Consider the following 18,962-nt stretch of genomic DNA (forward strand, 5'->3'; position numbering starts at 1 on the left):
GCTGAATGAAGACTTCTTGGTGATATCCTTTGCATTCATTTCCAGTTGCAGAGTTTTCAAGGCAAGGATGTGGCAGCAATTGCAGGTGGCTTGGTGGATGCTGAAGCCCTAGTAGCTCTCAAAGATTTGCTTAATAGAGTGGACTCTGACACTCTATGTACAGAAGAGGTCTTCCCCACTGCAGGAGCTGGGTAAGAAATATGAAGCTAGAATCAAAGGTTGGCTGGCTTGCTTTCTTTGTTTCTTTCTTTCTTCCTTTCAAGTTCTGTATAAGCCAACACATCCATAGTATTGATAACTGAAATGTGACAACTTGGATTCTCCAACATGTCCACCAGTTTATTTTTGCATATAGATCAGAGTTAAAGCAGGAACTATTGGAGAACTCAATTATGAATAAGTTTCTGAAACTTTGATGTAATTTAGGAATACTTCATAACAATGTTTTGTCTGGGATTGCCATGGGTTTGTTGAGATGAGGTTATTCTATGGATTGTCAGTGTGTATTAGTTTTAAAGTAAACTTGCATTTTTAATTTTGTACTTCTAGCACAGATTTGCGTTCCAATTATCTTCTTAATACTACAATTGCTGGTGTGGAAGAGGCAGATGTTGTCCTTCTGGTTGGTACAAATCCACGTTTTGAGGCACCACTATTTAATGCTAGAATTCGAAAGAGGTTAGTAATAGTATTCAGAGTTTTAAAAATATTTATGTAATAATTCTGTATATGAAAAATTATTATTTTAGCCGATTTCTAATAGTGTTAGTGGGAGTGAAACTTCAAAAGATAATTGGAGGACAGTTTCTAACAGATCTAGTCCCCCCCTCCCCCCATGATCTTTTATTTATCTTATTTTTAAATAAGTCAAGATGCTTGAAATGATTTTTGTTTTGTTTTTTGTTTTAAATCCTTACCCGAGGATATTTTTTTCCATTGTTTTTCAGAGAGAGTGGAAGGAAGGAAAGGGGGCGGGGCGGAGAAAGAGAGAGAGAGAGAGAAAGAGGGGGTGGGGGGGTGGGAGAGACACATTGATTGGTTGCCTCCCTGCATGCGACCCGACGGGCTGGGGATCAAGGTGGTATGGAGCCTGCAGCCTAGGTTCGTGCCCTTGACTGGAATCGAATCCAAGACCCTTCAGTCCATGTACCAACACTCTGACCACTGAGCCAAACCGTCTAGGGTTGAAATGATCGTTGTATACACTCTTTTTTGTAATACTGTTCACCCAGTATTACATTTTGTCACATTTGTTTTATTATTCTTGTTCTGTGTGTATTTTTGTGAATGTAATTTTCTGAATTATCTGAAAGTAAATTGTAAACATGATGCCTTTTATTCCTAAATACTCCTGTGTGGATTTCCTAGGAACAAGGGACATTCTCTTAAATAATCAAGTATTTAGTGTTGATACAGTAGTCTTTAATCCACAGTTTATATTCAGATTTTATTCAAATTTTATCCACAGTTTATATTCAAATTTTCCCATAAATTTTTAGAATAATTTTTTTCCTGCCAGAATCCAGTTTGGAGTCATACATTGTAATTAGTGTCATGACTCCTCAGTCCCTTTTTTTGGCATTTTTTGGAAGAACACAGGCCAGTTATTTTGTAGAATGCCTCTCCATTTTTTTATATTTTAGAGATATATGAATAGGTTGACCATATAATTTATTATCTAAACTGGGACACTGTTGAGAGTGAAAGGGGGAGGTGTTAATTACTCCAGGATAACAGGTAAAAAACCAGCACTGTCATACAAATCAATATGTGGTTACCACATTTATAACTATTTTAGGAGGAGCTGGATCCATACTTCCATGTCATAGAGAGTAAATATGAATGATGTAGTTTATTTTCATGAACTATATTTATTTATTTTTTAATCATCACCGTAGTATATGTTTGTTGATTTTTTTTTTTTTTTTTAAATATATCTTTATTGATTTCAGAGAGAGGAAAGGAGAGGGAGAAACAGAGGTAGAAACATCAATGATGAGAGAGTCATTGATCGGCTGCAGCCCACAACCCAGGCATGTGCCCTGACCGGGAATCGAACCCTGATCGCCTGGATCCTAGGTCGACGCTTAACCACTGAGCCACGCCCGGCGGGGCTGTTTGTTGATTTTTAGAGATAGGAAGGGAGAGAGAGAAGCATTGGTGTGAAAGAGAAACATTGATCAGTTGTCTCCCATACGTATCCTGATGGGGGAATTAAAACCCGCAACCTTTTGGTGTACTAAATGATTCCACCTGGCAGGGCTTTCATGAACTATGTTTAAAAACTTTAGTGGGTAATGTGTAACTATGGCAAGGTAAAAACTGGATCATTTATTCTAAAATTAGCCTTTGTTTATAGCTTGTTTATACAGTTAGCATTCTTACATAGAAAATTCATTGAATGCCTTTTTGTGTTTTGTTTTTTTTTTAAATATATCTTTATTGATTTCAGAGAGAGGAAAGGAGGGGGAGAGAGAGAGAGAGAAAGAGAGAGAGAGAGAAAGAAACATCAATGATGAGAGACTCATTGATTGGATGCCTGGCCCGAAACCCGGGCATGAGCCCTGACCGGGAATTGAACCCCGATCTCCAGGATCCTAGGTCGATGCTCAACCACTGAGCCACGCCCAGCCAGGCTATTTTTGGCAACATTTTATTTTGAAAGGTCACAATAAATTATACCTGTTAAGGTTAAATGTTCTTTTGGTGCTTTTGTGCTTGTAACGTTTTGTAATATAAATAAGATATAACATCTAGCATTAATGAGACCGATAACCTAGTAATTTAGCTCTAAAAACTTTGCTGTTTTTATTTCAGCTGGCTTCATAATGACTTAAAAGTAGCGCTTATAGGCAGCCAAGTGGATCTCACTTACAGATATGACCATCTGGGAGATTCCCCCCAAATTCTTCAAGACCTTGCTTCGGGTAGTCATCCATTCAGCCAGGTACTCTCAAGTTAAATGTATCTACTCTTGTTGATTTTTAAACATTGTTAAAATTTATTGGTTTTGTAATAATATGTAATTACTGTTAAAAATTACAGCAGTATAGACAAGAAAGATCATGGAAGAAAGTAAAACATTCAGAATCCCACCACTCCCCCAAACAAGTATTGAGAAAATGCCACAGTCATCTCTCTGCTCATACATAGAGCAGGGTAGATGAATACACAGACAGACAAAACGTGGCGACACTACATACTGTTTTAACTTACCAGAGTTTAACTTTCCTTGAAATTACCAGAAAAGACATTGAAGTGCAACTGAAAGAATTAAACTTTAACCTTCAATGAAGTCTCTCTTTATTGCAAGTTATTTTTTCTAAAAGAAATTTCACCAGTTCTCTTACATGACTTTTTTAAATTACTGAGTTCTTTATAAATATTCATTTCATTGCTGTTTCTAGATTATAGTTTTTCATTTCTTATTTTTTGAGAGGGGCCAATAGTATTCCTTCAGTTCTTGTTTGAGAATGTCTAGTATTCCTGAAGAGAGCCTTAGCAGATACAGATTTCTAGGGTCACACTTTTTTTCTTCTCTAAACTTTATAAACACCCTTTTGTTACTGTGGAGAAGGCTGACATCACCCGTATTCTCCCCAACCCTGTCCTAATTTTTTCCTGTTTAGATACTTTTTCCTTGATTCTTGATTCTTTGAAATGTAATAACTTAGTCAGAAAATGTCTTAATGGTTGTGATTCTCTGTCACCTTTTTATCTGACATGGTGTGCCTTTTAGTCCGAAGAGTCAAGGTTCTCTTTATTTTAGGGTGTGTGTGTGTGTGTTTGATTATTAAAAAAATGTAAGGGGTTTTTGTTTCTCACATAACAGTGGTTCTCGAGGTAGACAGTTTGACAGATGATGCAGGTTTCCCAGGAAGGAAGGAGCCTGCCTTCTGCTTTGTTATCCTCACTGCATTTGCTCATGTGTTTGTATGAGCCTCTACTCATGGTTCCAAGATGACTGCTTCATTTATAGCTTCAGGTATAGACAAGAAGAAAGTCAAGTGCAAAGGACAAAGTAGCCAAGCCATGTGTGTTTGGAGAGGAGAAACATTATCATGATTACAGTGATCAAAAATATTAAAATATATTTATTGAATATTCTATCCCTCTTTTATCTCTGTTTCTCATCCTCATGCCCCAGAAGGTGATTAGTGTTTTTCAGGAAAGTTTGCTTCTGTAAAAGATTTAAATGTATTTTTTTATCACATAATTCTATTCTCTTCATCAAGAACTCTTAACGATGTAGATATTGGATCCCCTTTTCTATCTTTTCTGTAATTTTTTCCTTTGTTCTTTTGCAGTTTGTTTTATATAATTTTCTATAGCCTGTCAGTCTTATTCCTGTATTTACAGTCATGTTTTATTTATTTATTATTGTTTCTGGAATGGTAAAGTATCTAATTTCTCTTCCAGTTCTTTCCTGAGTTCTGCTATGAAAATCTTCTATTGTATAACACTCTATTATGTCACTTATTTCAACTCTTTTCAAGTGAGAAAAGAGTGTGTTTTTCATTCTGTTTGAGGCTGTTGAAAACTTTCTGCAACTCTTCACATTTCCTTGGAAATTCCTCTTGCAGTGAATGTCCTCCTTGTAGCATCTGGGCATAATGCTTGTGCTGACTCTTTGACTGGGGCTAGCTGTTCACTGAAGAATGATAGAGGGTGGGCGGCGAGCGAGCTGTGTAGTCTCAGCTTTCCTTCTAACTTTTCATCTTCCCCCAAATCTGTAGCTGCTTCTGCTCTTGGGACTCACTCCCACCTTAGTCTTTGGCCTTCAGGAAGCTACTGTGTTTGAAAGCAGACTGCACTGGGATCTAGTGACCGCCGCTTTCCCTACCACCTCCTCCCTGTCTGAGACGTGCCGAGTAGATAGAGGACAGTAGACGTGCTATCTTAGCATGGTTTCTCCTGTTACACAGTACCATCTGAATCTCTATAGGGAGCATTCCCCAATTTTTTTGGGACCTACCCATAATCGTTCTGACCAAAGGCTATTTGGTTGGGATTTGATTCCCAGTGCTTACTTTTAGAAAATCTGTTTTACCTGGTAGTGCTTATTTTACCATTTCATGTCGCATTGGCAAAATGTTTTGATTAAATGTGGCTGTATGTATGTCTGTATGTTGACTGACTAAAACTTGGGCACAACATATTGTAGATGCAAATTTGGTTAGGGTTGGTTTTCATGTTTTTTTTAATGAAAGTTCTTTTTTTTTAATAGGTACTAAAGGGAGCTAAAAAACCTATGGTGGTTTTAGGCAGTTCTGCACTTCAGAGAAATGATGGTGCAGCAATTCTTGCAGCTGTTTCCAGCATTGCTCAAAAGATTCGGATGAGCAGTGGTGCTGCTGGTGATTGGAAAGTTATGAACATTCTTCATAGGTATGTTGAGTATTGTTTTACATAATATAAAATTCAAGTAATTTTTTGTATATGTGCATTACATTGTCACATTTAGATTTACAAACAATATTTAACATTATCTCAGTAGCTGGTGTGAAATAGAAACCTTTACTTTCTGTGTGAGAAAAACCCAAGATAATAAATAATATTAAAAATATCCCAAATAGTAAGTGCTGAGAAAATCTTGAAAATCTGTATCAGTATAACTTGTTTCAAAAACTGCAATAAGTCTTTGATTAAATGATGAAAATGTAAGCTAACATGAAAATACATCTGAAGTAAAGTTTTTTGGTGACTGTGTTAATCAAGTTTACTTTAAGAAAGTTCCAAAGAGAAGAAAGTGTATGAAATAGAAATTATCCTTATTCCACTATCTGTAGATAATTACTATTGCTATTTTGGTACACTTTTGTCTGGCCTTTCATTTCCTGTGTAAATATTTTTTAGTTATATAGTTGAAATCATACTGTGTATACAATTTTGTGTCCCGATTTTGATCAGTTTTTATTACCACATAAAAATTTCTTCCTGTTATTAGAAATTCTTTATAAATATAAACTTAAATGGCTATTTAACATCATGAATATATCTCAGCCATCTTCTTCCTAACTTGTAAATTGATGCTAGTCTTTATTTATAAGTCATGCAGTGATAAACACATATCACTGAACTTTAGATTATTTCCTTAAGGTAGATTTCTAAAAGTAGAACTATTGGGGAAAACAGGATAAACATTTTTGAGGTTATTAATGCATATTTCCAACTTGTTTTAGAAAGATTACACCATTTTGTATATTAGTGAATGAGTTTTCCCATGTCACGTAATCCTTTCTACCTTAAGTAGTATATTTCAAATTCTTCAAATTTTTTTAAGGATTGTGGCTAAATAACTTTAAGTAGAATAGGCAAATTTTTAAAACTTAAGTATTTAAATGTATCCTTAAGTATTCATTTCAGTGTTAATATTTCCCCTTTTATTGCCTTAATTTGACATTATAGATCATATAAATATTTTTTAAAACTTTATATTTTTACATAGAGTTTATTTTTATTGACTACTACCTCTAGATGCTTTTTAGCCACAGTTTTTACTTCTTGATTTTAACTCACTTTTGTGTCCATGTCTTTATTCTTATAGTTGTTTCTTTTTTCTGAATGAGTACTAAATTAATAACTTTTTTAAAAATTCCTGAATGTCAACCAATGTTTTTCTGGTTCCTTCTCACAAATGACCACTTGGCTAGGTATGAAGATCACAATCACTTTTCCTTTAATACTAGTATTTCCCACCCATTCTTTCACTTGATATTTTAGAGAAGATCTCATCTAGTCTGAGTTTTGTCTCAAGGATAACCTGATTTTATGCCTGTATGTGTCTGTCTCCCTGCCCACCCTTTGGGTTTCTTCTTTCTGATGTTAAAAATATTCTCCCAGAATATAACTGGGTGACACTCATTTGTCATTACCTTTGCCTGGGAATATCATAGATATTCACATTTTCCAAGTTGAAAACATTTTTTCCTTTTAAGTTTAGAAACCCCTAGTTGGTTTACTTTTACATTGTTATTTGCTCTCATACAGAAGCTTCTATTTGTTATATGTTAGTTGGCCCTTCAGACTTTTGGCTCTTTCATAATTTTTCTCACTTCCTTTTTCTATGTGTTTAGAGAAAATTCTTTAAATTATCTTCTATCATTTTATGAGTTTTCATTCTGGAGAGTACTAACACTGTTGTAATTTTTAATTTATTAACCTTGTTTTTTATTTCACTTTATTCTTACCACAAGATATATCCCTTTTAATGAAAGTTTACTGTAGTTTATTAGGACATAGCTTTTAATGTTTATTGAGAACTTGAAACATATTTTAAAACTTTTATTTCTTAGAGTAAGTATATTTCAGAGTAGAGCATATTTTCTGATTCTTGGAGAATCTTTTAATCAGCCCTATAGTTTTATTGATTACTGATCATTCTCCCAGAGGCAAACGTAGGCTTCCAGTTTGTTTTCCAAGATGAGGTGGGCTCTTTCATAAGTGAGTGTGAATCTCTGCCTGGATCTTTGAGAGAAAGACTTCAAGGCTTCAAATGAAGGAAATTAAGAAAAAAAAAATTTGTGTATGTGGTGGAAGAGGAAAGGGGAGCTAAGTTTTTAAATTGGGAAATATGAGTCCTTCAGCTTTTCATTTTTAAGATAGGTTTGGCTATTCTGGGTCTTTTGCATTCCATATGAATTTTAGCATCAGCCGGTCAGTTTCTGCAAAGGATTCAGCTATGGTTTTTTTTTAATACTTACCAAAGGATATGTTTTTCCATAGATTTTAGAAAGAGAGGAAGGGAGAGGGAGAGAGAAACATCAATGTAAGAGAAAAACATCAATGTGAACGAGAAACATCAATCAGTTGCCTCCCGTATGTACCTCAACTGGGGATCAAACCTGTAACCTGGGTATGTGCCCTGACTGGGAATCAACCCTCAACCTTTCGGTGTACGGGAGAACGCTCCAACCAACTGAGCCACACCAGCCAGGGCTCAACTATGATTTTTAATAGGAATTGTATTGAATCTAGAGATTAGTTTGGGGAGTATTGCCATCTTAACAATCTTAAGTCTTCTAATCCATAAACATAGGATGTCTTTCCATTTATTAATGCCTTTAATTTCTTTCAAAGTTGTTTTATACTGTTTGTTATATAAATCTTGCACTTTTGTTAAATTTTTGTCCAAGTATTCTTTCGTTGTTGTTCCATCAGAGAGTTTGACAGCACCAGCATCTAGTGGGAGTTGGTTTGATCGGCCCTCCTCCCCTAACAAATAGGTAAAAGACGAGTTAATTTATACACACACAGTAAGTCCTCAGAATGGCTACTATTTCTAAAAGGAAAGTTAACAATTGGCAAGTAGACCAAAGACTCCCAGTTGTTCAAAGTATAATGATTCTAGACCTCTTCTTTAAAAGATTATTTTCTACTTATAAGAGTAATATAAAAAAAAAACACATGTTCACAGAAAAAATTCCATAAAGTCATACACCATTGTGTTAATTGTCATTTTCTCTGAATTACAGTTTTATAAGTGGTGTTTAAATTTATCTGTTTTGGTTTTCAAAATCACCTGATTTTTTTCTAATTGACCATGTTTGGCTTATGTGTTTTATGACTTAACCATATTGAATAAGAATCTACTTAAAACAATTGCATTTGGCAGAAAGTTTGCAAAATTATTTCAGTAAATATTACCTAATGAAGAAACACAGTGTCCTAGGCATCTTGTTTCTTTGTTTGCCATTCTGAAAAATAAAAGACTGCTATTCTTGGTTTTGACATGTGTTTTAAATGGGTGAAAAAAGGTGAGGGAAAGTTTTTGACAGCATTGAATAGAAAAGAGATGAGGTATGACATTTAATTTTTTTTTTTTTTTTTAAATTTTCATCCAAGGATATTTTCATTGATTTTTAGATAGGGGGGCAAGGGGAAAAAAGAGAGAGAAACATTGATGTGAGAGAGAAATACTGTTTGGTTGCCTCCTGCGCTTGCCCTGGCCTGGCCGGGGATTGAACCCTCAACCTGGGTATGTTGCCTGACTGGGAATGGAACCCAAAACCTTTTGGTCTATGAGACGATGCTCCTACCAACTGAGCCACACTGGCCAGGGCACATTTAATTTTTTATAGTGACAACACTGCACTTATGCAAAAAATCCCTAATTTTACAGGATTGCAAGCCAAGTAGCTGCTTTAGACCTTGGCTATAAACCTGGAGTTGAAGCTATTCGAAAGAACCCTCCCAAAGTGCTGTTTCTCCTGGGAGCAGATGGAGGTTGTATCACTCGACAGGATTTGCCAAAGGATTGTTTCATTATTTATCAAGGTAATAGCATCTGTGACACCAGATGTATATTAAAAGTTGTACAGCAATATATTCATTAGATTGAATATTTCCCATCCAGGAGTTTCCCACACACACCTTCCCAATATTTTAAAAACCAGATTATAGGCTTTGTTACATAGTTGATATTGCTATTAAGAATTATTGATGTTATTTAATAGCAGAGAATTAAAAGAAACCTAAATGCTCCCAGTAACAGGAATGCTTAAATTCTGGTTTATTTACACAGTGAAATATTATATAACATTAAAATTCAGCTTTTCAAAGAAACATTGTACAACATTAAAAATCCTGAGTCCTGTGCTACAGAACTTGAATGAATTATATTTCACAGTGCTCCTTGGGCTTTTTATGTTTGACTCATTTTCTTGAACTCTCCTTCACTGTAAATGAAATCAGGTTTTCCTGGAATAAATGGAGTCCAGAGTTTTCTGGCTATTTTATAGAGAAAAGTATTACATAATTTCCACTTCATTTTGCACATAAATACCATAAATTTATAATAGGCTTTTTCATGGCAGTAGTTTGTATCTTTAGTTTGATAAAGTTAAACCACACTGCATAAACTCAAATTCTATTTCTAGTCCTATCCAGAGATATTTATTGATAGTAGTTTGATATGCATGCTTCATATATTTTCCTATGCATATACAGACATGTACACAAGTGAGATCAAACTTTATATATTGTTCTGTAACTTTCATTTAACTCATTTCTCTTTTTCCCCCATTTTGTTAAACTTTTAATGAGTGAGAGTCTTTCAGTATACTATTTTCTATAGTTTTTCTGTATATACCGTTTTCGATATTATTACTGTCTTATTCCTGTTGTACACTTTTCTTTCACCATTTCAGTCTACTTTATCAAATTTCACTAATGTTCATCTGAGCATTTCTACCTTGTAATCAATCATCAAGAGAAATAATATACCTAGTTGCCCACTATATATATGTGTATGATATACTTATTTGTGTACTTGCAAACAATAATCTGAGAAGATATATATATCAAATACTTTAATAGTGATTTTCTTTGGGAAGGGAGTTGAATTGTGGGCAAGGTGGGTTTTAATTTTTATTCCAGCACTTTAGTACTACATTGTTTTAATTTTTAAAGCATTTTTTTTAATTTTAAAAATGGGATTTTAAAAGGATGTATACTGTGTTCACGTAATAGTACCTAATCAGTTTTTTTACTAAAATGTGGTTTGCCATTTTCCATCTTCTCACAGGACATCATGGTGACGTTGGAGCTCCAATGGCTGATGTTATTCTCCCAGGCGCTGCTTACACAGAAAAGTCTGCCACTTATGTCAATACTGAGGGCCGAGCTCAGCAGACTAAAGTAGCAGTGACTCCTCCCGGCTTGGCGAGAGAAGACTGGAAAATTATAAGAGCCCTCTCAGAGGTATTTGTTCTTGGTGATGCTTAACATGTTAGCTTGTTAGAATGGTTTTCAAAGTCAAGGAAGATGCAAGTCTGAAATGCAAAGACAATTTGAATTATCTCTATAGGAAAAACGTATTTTAACAAATGGGGATTTGAAATTGGTGTTTTAATTTTTGACTTGTCTTATGATATTTCTTTTAACTCTTTTTATTGTGAAAAGAGTTACAAGATTTAAAATAATATACAGTTGTCTGTGAACTTTGTATATGATCAATAACAGGCAGGTTAGCAGAAGCAGTTACATTTAGCATAGCATTACCTCTTTAATCATTTATTTCATAATCAGTCTATTTTCTAAAGATAAAGTACTAATGTACTGACAGCTACTTATGAATTAGTAGAATTTTTGACAATTTTGTTTCCCACTTAACCACTTGCTTAATATACACACTAATGGACACCAGTAGGTTTTTCAGTAGTGCTTCATTATTTCACCATAGTCACAATTACATACAGGGATGAGCAAAAGTGGGTTTAGAGTTGTGAGCACACGAAACAGAGTATTTGTATTATTATTTATTAATTTTTGTATTTTTCCTATAAACAACTGTAAACCTACATTTGCCCACCCCTGTATTGTTTGAAAATTTTAAGTATTAAAGCTTTATGTCAATTTTTGGGACCTGATATGTTATAGATTGCAGGTATAACTCTTCCATATGATACTCTGGATCAAGTAAGGAGCAGACTGGAAGAAGTCTCTCCAAATCTTGTTCGATATGATGACGTTGAAGGGGCTAATTATTTCCAGCAAGCAAGTGAGCTCTCCAAGGTAAAAACTTACCTATATGCAGTTTTGGTAATAATGTGTAACAGTAGTAGTTTTTAATACTATTATTGATCTCTTACTCCTTTTTTGCAGCTAGTGAACCAGCAACTACTTGCTGATCCCCTTGTTCCACCTCAGCTAACAATAAAAGACTTCTATATGACAGGTATGTAGTTGTCAGCATGACTGCTAAGTATGAAAGGTGGTCAGGAATAAGATTACCTAATTTAGCACTATGATTCCAACATGTTAATGGTAGTATTTGATATTTTTAATCTTTGAAGATTTTTAGAACATCAGAACCAATGTAATTCATATTTCTGGTTTTACTCTAATTTCTTTTTCTGAAATGTAAACAGAATTTGAAAATGCAGGAAAAGCTAACAGATTTTAAATATAAAATTTTACTATTGTATGTAAAATCACTGTGTAGCAGTTTAGGGAGAATTTTTCTGTGAAGGTTTTCCTGAGAATTATAGCAGAAGAATCAGAACACTTCAGTGGTCAAACATGTTAAATGGTGCTTCTTATGGAAGGTGTTAGGAATATTTTTAAGAAATACAGACTATCTAAAACTTGTTAACTGTAGATCTTACAACACTTGATATAACATCAGGTTATGAGGTAGTTGAAAGATGATTTAAAATTTTTTTTCTATCTAAAAGCACATAGGAGTATCTTTTACTTTTTTTTGGTACAATTTATATCTAAGATTTTTAATAGGATTTTTAGTTATGTTATAAAAGTTGTATTCATTGTAGAATATATACCTAAGCTAAAAATAGCAAGAAAAACTCACCAATCCCACTACCCAGAAATAGTTATATTTATTTTTAACATTTTGGTCAATCACTCAGGGATATACATATATTTATTTTTAACAAAAACAGACTATTCAGTTACTATGGGGGTTTTTTGGATAGCTATTGAAATATAATTCACATATCATAAAATTTACCTATAAAGTGTACAGTTCAATGGATTTTAGTGTGACCTTTTTTTTCCAGTAACAGTATGTATTAACATATTTTTCCAGTGTTGGTATTACTTTAGTATGTCTAATGGTTGCACACCGGCCCATTGTTTGGCCATATATAATTATTTAATCATACCTAGGAGAAAACTTATTAAAAGCATTTAGCTAATAAGGGACTTATCTTCTGAATTTGTTGGTTGAGCTCACAGAATTTACACAGTTGCATAGTTTTATATAGCCTTTTTTTGTTGTTGTTCCTGAACATGTGAAAAAGTTTTACTATGTGCTTTTTTCAAAATGCACTTTTTCTTAATATTTTTCAGATTCAATTAGCAGAGCCTCACAAACAATGGCCAAATGTGTTAAAGCTGTCACAGAGGGTGCCCAGGCAGTAGAGGAACCATCCATATGCTGAAGCATCTACTAGAAACCCAGTTTTGCTACAAATACTTAATGGACAATTATGTTGGAGTAATCTCTTAGAGGTTTATCTCTTTAAAAAATAATCTGAATGATGTAATATTTAAAGTTCTGTCATGCTTATTTGAAAACAATATTGCAGTCATCAAAGAGCTTCTAAGAATGTTTATGTATTTATGTAAACATTAAATAGTTTAATAAACATGTATACAGGTACTTTTTCATGTAAAAGCGTTGATAGTCTTCATGACAAATACAAAGAAAGTCCTTAAAATAAGAATTTTTGTTTATAGATCATTTATGTTTGTAAATGAGTGAAATAAGCAGAGCTCCATTAGGACCCCCTTTTTTAAATTGCTAAAAAAAGATTTAAGCATTCTGTCAGGCTGGTACATAGAAAAAATATATAATCATATATTGTATGTATCTTGGAAGATTATATAATGACAGCTAATGACTGCTCAGCTTTTTCTATGTGCTAAGTACTCGGTGTGATCTTGTTTTGTCCTTGCTCTGACCCTATGAGGTAGTATTATCTCATTTTACACATGAAGAAACTGAAGCCCAGGGGTATTAGGTAGCTTGCCCGAGGCCACAGCAAAAAAGTCAGACTCAAGTCTAGTTCTCTCTGACTCCAGAATTTATTGTTCATAACTGCTACACATAATTCCCTGTCCATTAATACATACTCCGTAAGTTGTTACTTCTAAGAGTTAGTATTGAGGAACTTAATGTGTAACATATTTTCCTGTATTCTCTTGAATCTGTTTATATAATGTCATGGTGGCTATATGACATTTTTCTTTGGATAATAGATTACACACACAGACACCCTTGGAATGAGGAAGGTCTCAAGAGATACATAATCTAGGTCCTCATTGATGTTTCATATTCATTATATTAGCATCATGTATAGTATTAAGTCAAATAAATTATTCCAGGAATAGAAAACAAACTAATAGTTTTCATAGTTTTTAATTGTCAAACAAAAAGTAAAAATTTTACACTTAATCTAGGAGATAATCTAAAGCTATATTAAATTTTTTTCAAAATCCATGTTCCATATCTTTTGGTTTTGTAATCTTTATTCCCCTCTGCTTTCCTGATGTAAACTCAATTCCATTGATTGTCAGGGGAAGTTATGACTAATATAACCTCCAGGTGGTATTTTTTTCAAGAAAAGCATTCCTTTACTAAGGCTCAAAGTAATTAGCTTGTCCAAGGTCAACCCAATCAATGAAATACTGCTACTACAGACCATCCACCAGGGTTGTGAAAATTAATTTATTATGCAGAATTCTGCTTATTTTGATGGAATTTTTACCAGTCATAATAAGATTTACTGAGTCTGTTGGATTCTAATCCTTAAAACAGCAAAAACATGAAGTGGTGCTATCAGAAGAGGGAAAACTATATGCTGGTGATAGAAAGGGTAGATCTATTGATGTGCATAAAAGTGGACAGGTGGATTCTTTTGCCAGCGTAAAACTTTGGCTAATATAAACTGTCAGCCTTACTGCTGCCCAGAAAAATTACCCCACCACTATTCAAGCTCCCAAGGAGAGAGGACCTAAAGCAGCTTAGCAAACAAAGCAGTGGTAAGAGGGTTTTTTTAAATGTTAACATTGTCATTCATGACCACTGTTAAAATGTCACTCGCAAAGTCATTACAATCCCATTAATAAAGGCCTGGTGTGGCCTTGAAGATTACAGTTCATGCAGAAATTAATTCTATACATGAGTATGACGAACTATTTTTTTAGGACATTTTATAAGGCTAATACTATCTTAGCATGGCTAGACCTTATGTTTGTGATTGACTCAACTTATGGAAATAAGTAGACATGAAAAATATGAAGATCTGTTGGAACAAAAAGTTGTGTATATACATAAGTATCTTAACAATTGCATAGTATTCTAATTAGTTGGCTTATTTAATTAGCCCAAGAGACAAAAATGTTAATGAGAAAACTGTGACTAGACTTAAGGTCTAGGTTTTAAGAGAATAAGGGTCTCAGAACCAAATACCCTTTGCAAAGTGTTTTCTTGTGGTTTTTTAACCACTGAAAAATTTTGAATATTAAAGATTGACTTACCTATGACCGATTTTTAAAACCTTAGACATCGTAATATTTTTTAAATAACTTAAACTGAAAGGCAATACATTGGTCTTGAAAAATATGGCAAATGCATAGTCTAGGACTGGTGATTAGTTCATAATATTTAATTGGAATTGTTATGTAAAGAGAGCATAAGATAAACAACTTTTTAATTTCCTTCGTAGAAGCATATAATTTTGGATCTGAAAAGGACCGTAGAAAAAAACCCTGGTATTACACATGCATTTTATAATTGTGAAAATGGAGGCCAGAGAGAGTAAGGGGCTAATTGGGGGCAGGTTTTATGGTTTGAACCAGCTCTTCTGACTTCTCAAAGCCTTAAATTCAATCCTGACATTTATTAAACATTTGCAGAGTGTCTACTGTGTGTCAAGTATGATATTAAGTACTAGGACTACAAAGAAATGCAATTAAGTTTGTGCTTTCAAGAAACTGTGTAATAAAAGGTATGTAAACATGAGTTACAGTAATGCCATAACTGTCTAACACAGGTCTGTATATAATACAGAGTTGGTCATGGCTGAACCGGACAAAATTTTTAAATGTCCTGATACTCAGTGTTAGCCATCATCTAGGGACACTCACATTCATACACTACAATTCCCATCAAAATGTTAAATGTGCATTCTACTTCCCAGGAATTTTTCCTAACGATATACCAGCATGAATTTGCAAAGACATATGGGTAAGAATGTACATTAGCATCTTTTGCCAGATAAATAAAAAATGTAAATATCAATAGGGGACTGCTTAACATATTTTTAGTATAATCATGAAATGAAGTATGCAGATGTTTAAAAGAATGACCCAGATCTCTACATGGTGTTATGGAACCAGCTCCACGATATATCAAGAACATTAAATATACAATAATATGTATCTCTGTCATCTATATCTATATATGTTTATGTGTATGTGAAGTTTCTCAGCAGATTAAAAAGACTAAATTGTGGATACCTCTGGGTTTTTCAACTAGTATGAGGAATAGCATAAAGAAAAGGATTTGCCCGGCTGGGCGTGCCTTAGCGGTTGAGCATCTGCCTAGGATCCAGGACATTAAGGTTTGATTCCCAGTCAGGGCACATGCCCCCGGGTTGCGGGCTCGATCCCCAGTAGGGGGCGTGCAGGAGGCAGCCGATTAATGACTCTCATCATTGATGTTTCTCTCTCTCTCCCTCTCCTCTCTCTGAAATCAATAAAGATATATTTTTAAAAAATTGAAGAGAGGATTTTACACCTGTATCAGTTGAACATTTGAAAGTGTTTACAACAAGAATATATTGCTTTCATAACTTTAAAAACATTGTTTAAATGAACATGTAGCAAAACAATACATGTAAGTTGGTGAAAACTGAAAAACAGGTTACAAAATTGTGTGCATGCTATGCATGGTAGGCAGCCGCTAAGCCCCCCACCATGATCCCTGCCAGCCGGGATGCCACCCTTAATGTAATCCCTTCTCCTTGAGTGTGGGCTGGCCTTACTGATTTCATTTAGGGATGTCCCTGCTGAGATTAGGTTTTAAAAAGACTGTCGCTTCTGTCTTGGGCTCTCTCTGATTCTCCCTCTCAGGTCACCACCTGCCATGTGAGAACACTTAGGCAGCCTATGAAGAAAGGTCCCTGTGGTAAGGAAGAGCCCTATCAGCAACCATGTGAGTGTACTGAATCCTTTGATCCTTAATTGAGTTGAGATAACTGAAGCCTCAGCCAACAGTTTAACTGCAACCATATACATTTCTGAATTCCTTACACACAAACTGTAACATGATAAATGTTGGTTTTAGCCACTAAGTTTTGGGTTATTTTGTTATGCAATAATAGATAACTAGTATGTTGTAATTATAACCTAACAAAAGCATGTGACAGGGTGATCCACATCCAATGACTGATCCATGTGGAAGTATAAAGGCCATCTAGACCCAATGGAGGACAATTCTGAAGGGCTGTTTTAGCTCCTGAGCTCTCTCTCGGGTTGGCTGAGGCTATCATTGGGTCTGCATTGCAGACCAACTCCTCCCTCTGCCCAGTTCTGCTTTCTTCCCCTCCCTTTAGGTGCTGACCCCTGGGGAACTCCTTTATAAACATTCTGAACTCTAAACTCTGCTGAGTCTGCTACCTGGGTAATCTAATCTGTGACAGCCAACTGCAATGTCTGGGGATCCTAGGTTCTCTAGTTATCACCGTCTCAGCCAGCAAGAAGTGGGAGAGAGAGGAAATGTACAACAAGCACTTAATGTTTTATTGACTTAACTTGGAAATTGCATCATTTCCACTCACATCCCATAGGCAAGACTTACAGCCACATTCCCCTGTAAGAGAGGACAGGAAATAAAGCCTCTAACTAGCCAGCGTCTATCTAAGACACACAGAGATTCTAAGAGGTGTTTTAGTTATCCTGCTGTGTAACAAACCACCCCAAAATTTAGTGGTGTAAAACAACCACCATTTTATTATGTTTATATGATTCCATGGGTCCAAAATACAGAAAGAGCACCACAGAAATATTTGGGGATGACTAATAGCTGAGGACTGGAGCAGCGATGGCTGGAAGACTCAGTCCCCAGATAGCATCTTCACTCAGGTTTGGCTCCTGGGCTGCAATGTTGGGAAGACAGGTTCAGATGGGATTATCTTCCAGAGCATCTACTTGTGGCCTATTCAGCATGACAGTTTCAGGACAGTTGTACTTACAGGGTAGTTTAGGGCTTTAAGAGCACGAACAATACTAGAGACCAAGGAAGAAGCTAAAGGGCTTTCTATGACTTAACCTCAGAAGTTATATAGAGTAAGCATCACTTACTCTGTACTTTATTGGTCAAACTAATCTCAGAGCCCACCCATATTCAAGAGGAGGGAACATACATCCCACCTTTTGATGGGACAGGAGGGTTAAAGAATTAAAACTGATACAAGGATAGATATTGGGGGACAAGGAGTTCTGCCATAGGCCCTGTGATATGTATTGCAGTAAAGAAGAAGGAGATCCAGAGAAAAATAAAGAGACCATGTTAACTATAAAGTGAAGTTTCTGTAATATGCCAGTTAATCTATAACTGTTTTCTGGTTAACTTACCACATAACCCAATGCTATTGCTTTTGTATCCATATATACCATAGACTTGAGGCCCTGGCCAGGTAGCTCAGTTGGTTAGAACATTGTCCTGATACGCCTAGGTTGTCTGTTAGATTCCCATTTAGGGCACATACAAGAATTAACCAATGAACGCATAAATAAGTGGAACAACAAATTGATCTCTCTCCTTTTCTCTAAAATCAATTTTAAAAGAGTTGAAGCCCTTCCCTTTGTCTCAATTTCTTAAGCCATCTAAATATAGCTCAAGAACCTTGCCACAGATAACGGAAATGCCCTTTGTGGGTTTAAGGCTATTTATAGGAGGAAATTAGTCTGTGTTAGGTTGCTTATAGATCCTCCAGCTTGGGTTGCTATAGATGGGTAAATACCAGGTCCAAATGAAGTAATCTTCCTCATGTAACATTTAGTATCACAGTTTGAGTACAAGAGTGGAGCCCAATGTCTTCTATTCCACTTCCACTTCACAGGATTTACCATCATCTTCAGCAGGACAAGTAATTTCCCTGCCAGACATTGTACTATACATTATTCATATAAATTATTTTTCGTATTATAAGAATGTAGTAAGTCACAAGATCAAAGTAGGACAGGAACTGAACCTATTGAGATCTTAAACTCTTTGTGTTCCTAGAGATAGGGTGACCTTGGCCCATTGTTCTAGAACAGGAGCATCTACTTTGCTGCTGGGAAATCTTGGGATAACATTGGAAGTCTAAAAGGAGCAGTAAAGCATGACTAAATTTCATTAATTTCAATTTCCCCTGCCAAGAAGAATAAAGGCCAATTTTTTTTTGGCCTGTTTTTTTAAGACCGGAACGGACAAGGTTTTTATCTGAGGT

The 18,962-nt window shown here is 35.1% G+C and overlaps 1 protein-coding gene across 2 annotated transcripts in view; it reads left to right on the plus strand.

The window, feature by feature from the left end:
• The window catches only part of NDUFS1 (NADH:ubiquinone oxidoreductase core subunit S1), a 29,040-nt gene extending 13,061 nt beyond the window's left edge, over positions 1-15,979 (plus strand). For both annotated transcript variants that reach the window (XM_081142723.1, XM_081142724.1), the window contains exons 11-19: positions 46-191; positions 550-678; positions 2,818-2,947; positions 5,228-5,388; positions 9,122-9,276; positions 10,526-10,701; positions 11,380-11,514; positions 11,605-11,677; positions 12,811-15,979. In XM_081142723.1, coding sequence (XP_080998849.1) covers positions 46-191; positions 550-678; positions 2,818-2,947; positions 5,228-5,388; positions 9,122-9,276; positions 10,526-10,701; positions 11,380-11,514; positions 11,605-11,677; positions 12,811-12,902 — 1,197 coding nt within the window. In that variant the 3' untranslated portion in view covers positions 12,903-15,979. The remainder of the gene's footprint in view (positions 1-45; positions 192-549; positions 679-2,817; positions 2,948-5,227; positions 5,389-9,121; positions 9,277-10,525; positions 10,702-11,379; positions 11,515-11,604; positions 11,678-12,810) is intronic.
• Positions 15,980-18,962: the final 2,983 nt, after the last annotated feature.

This window comes from Miniopterus schreibersii (assembly GCF_964146895.1).
Source record: "Miniopterus schreibersii genome assembly, chromosome: 7".
NCBI classification, from domain to species: Eukaryota; Metazoa; Chordata; class Mammalia; order Chiroptera; family Miniopteridae; genus Miniopterus; species Miniopterus schreibersii.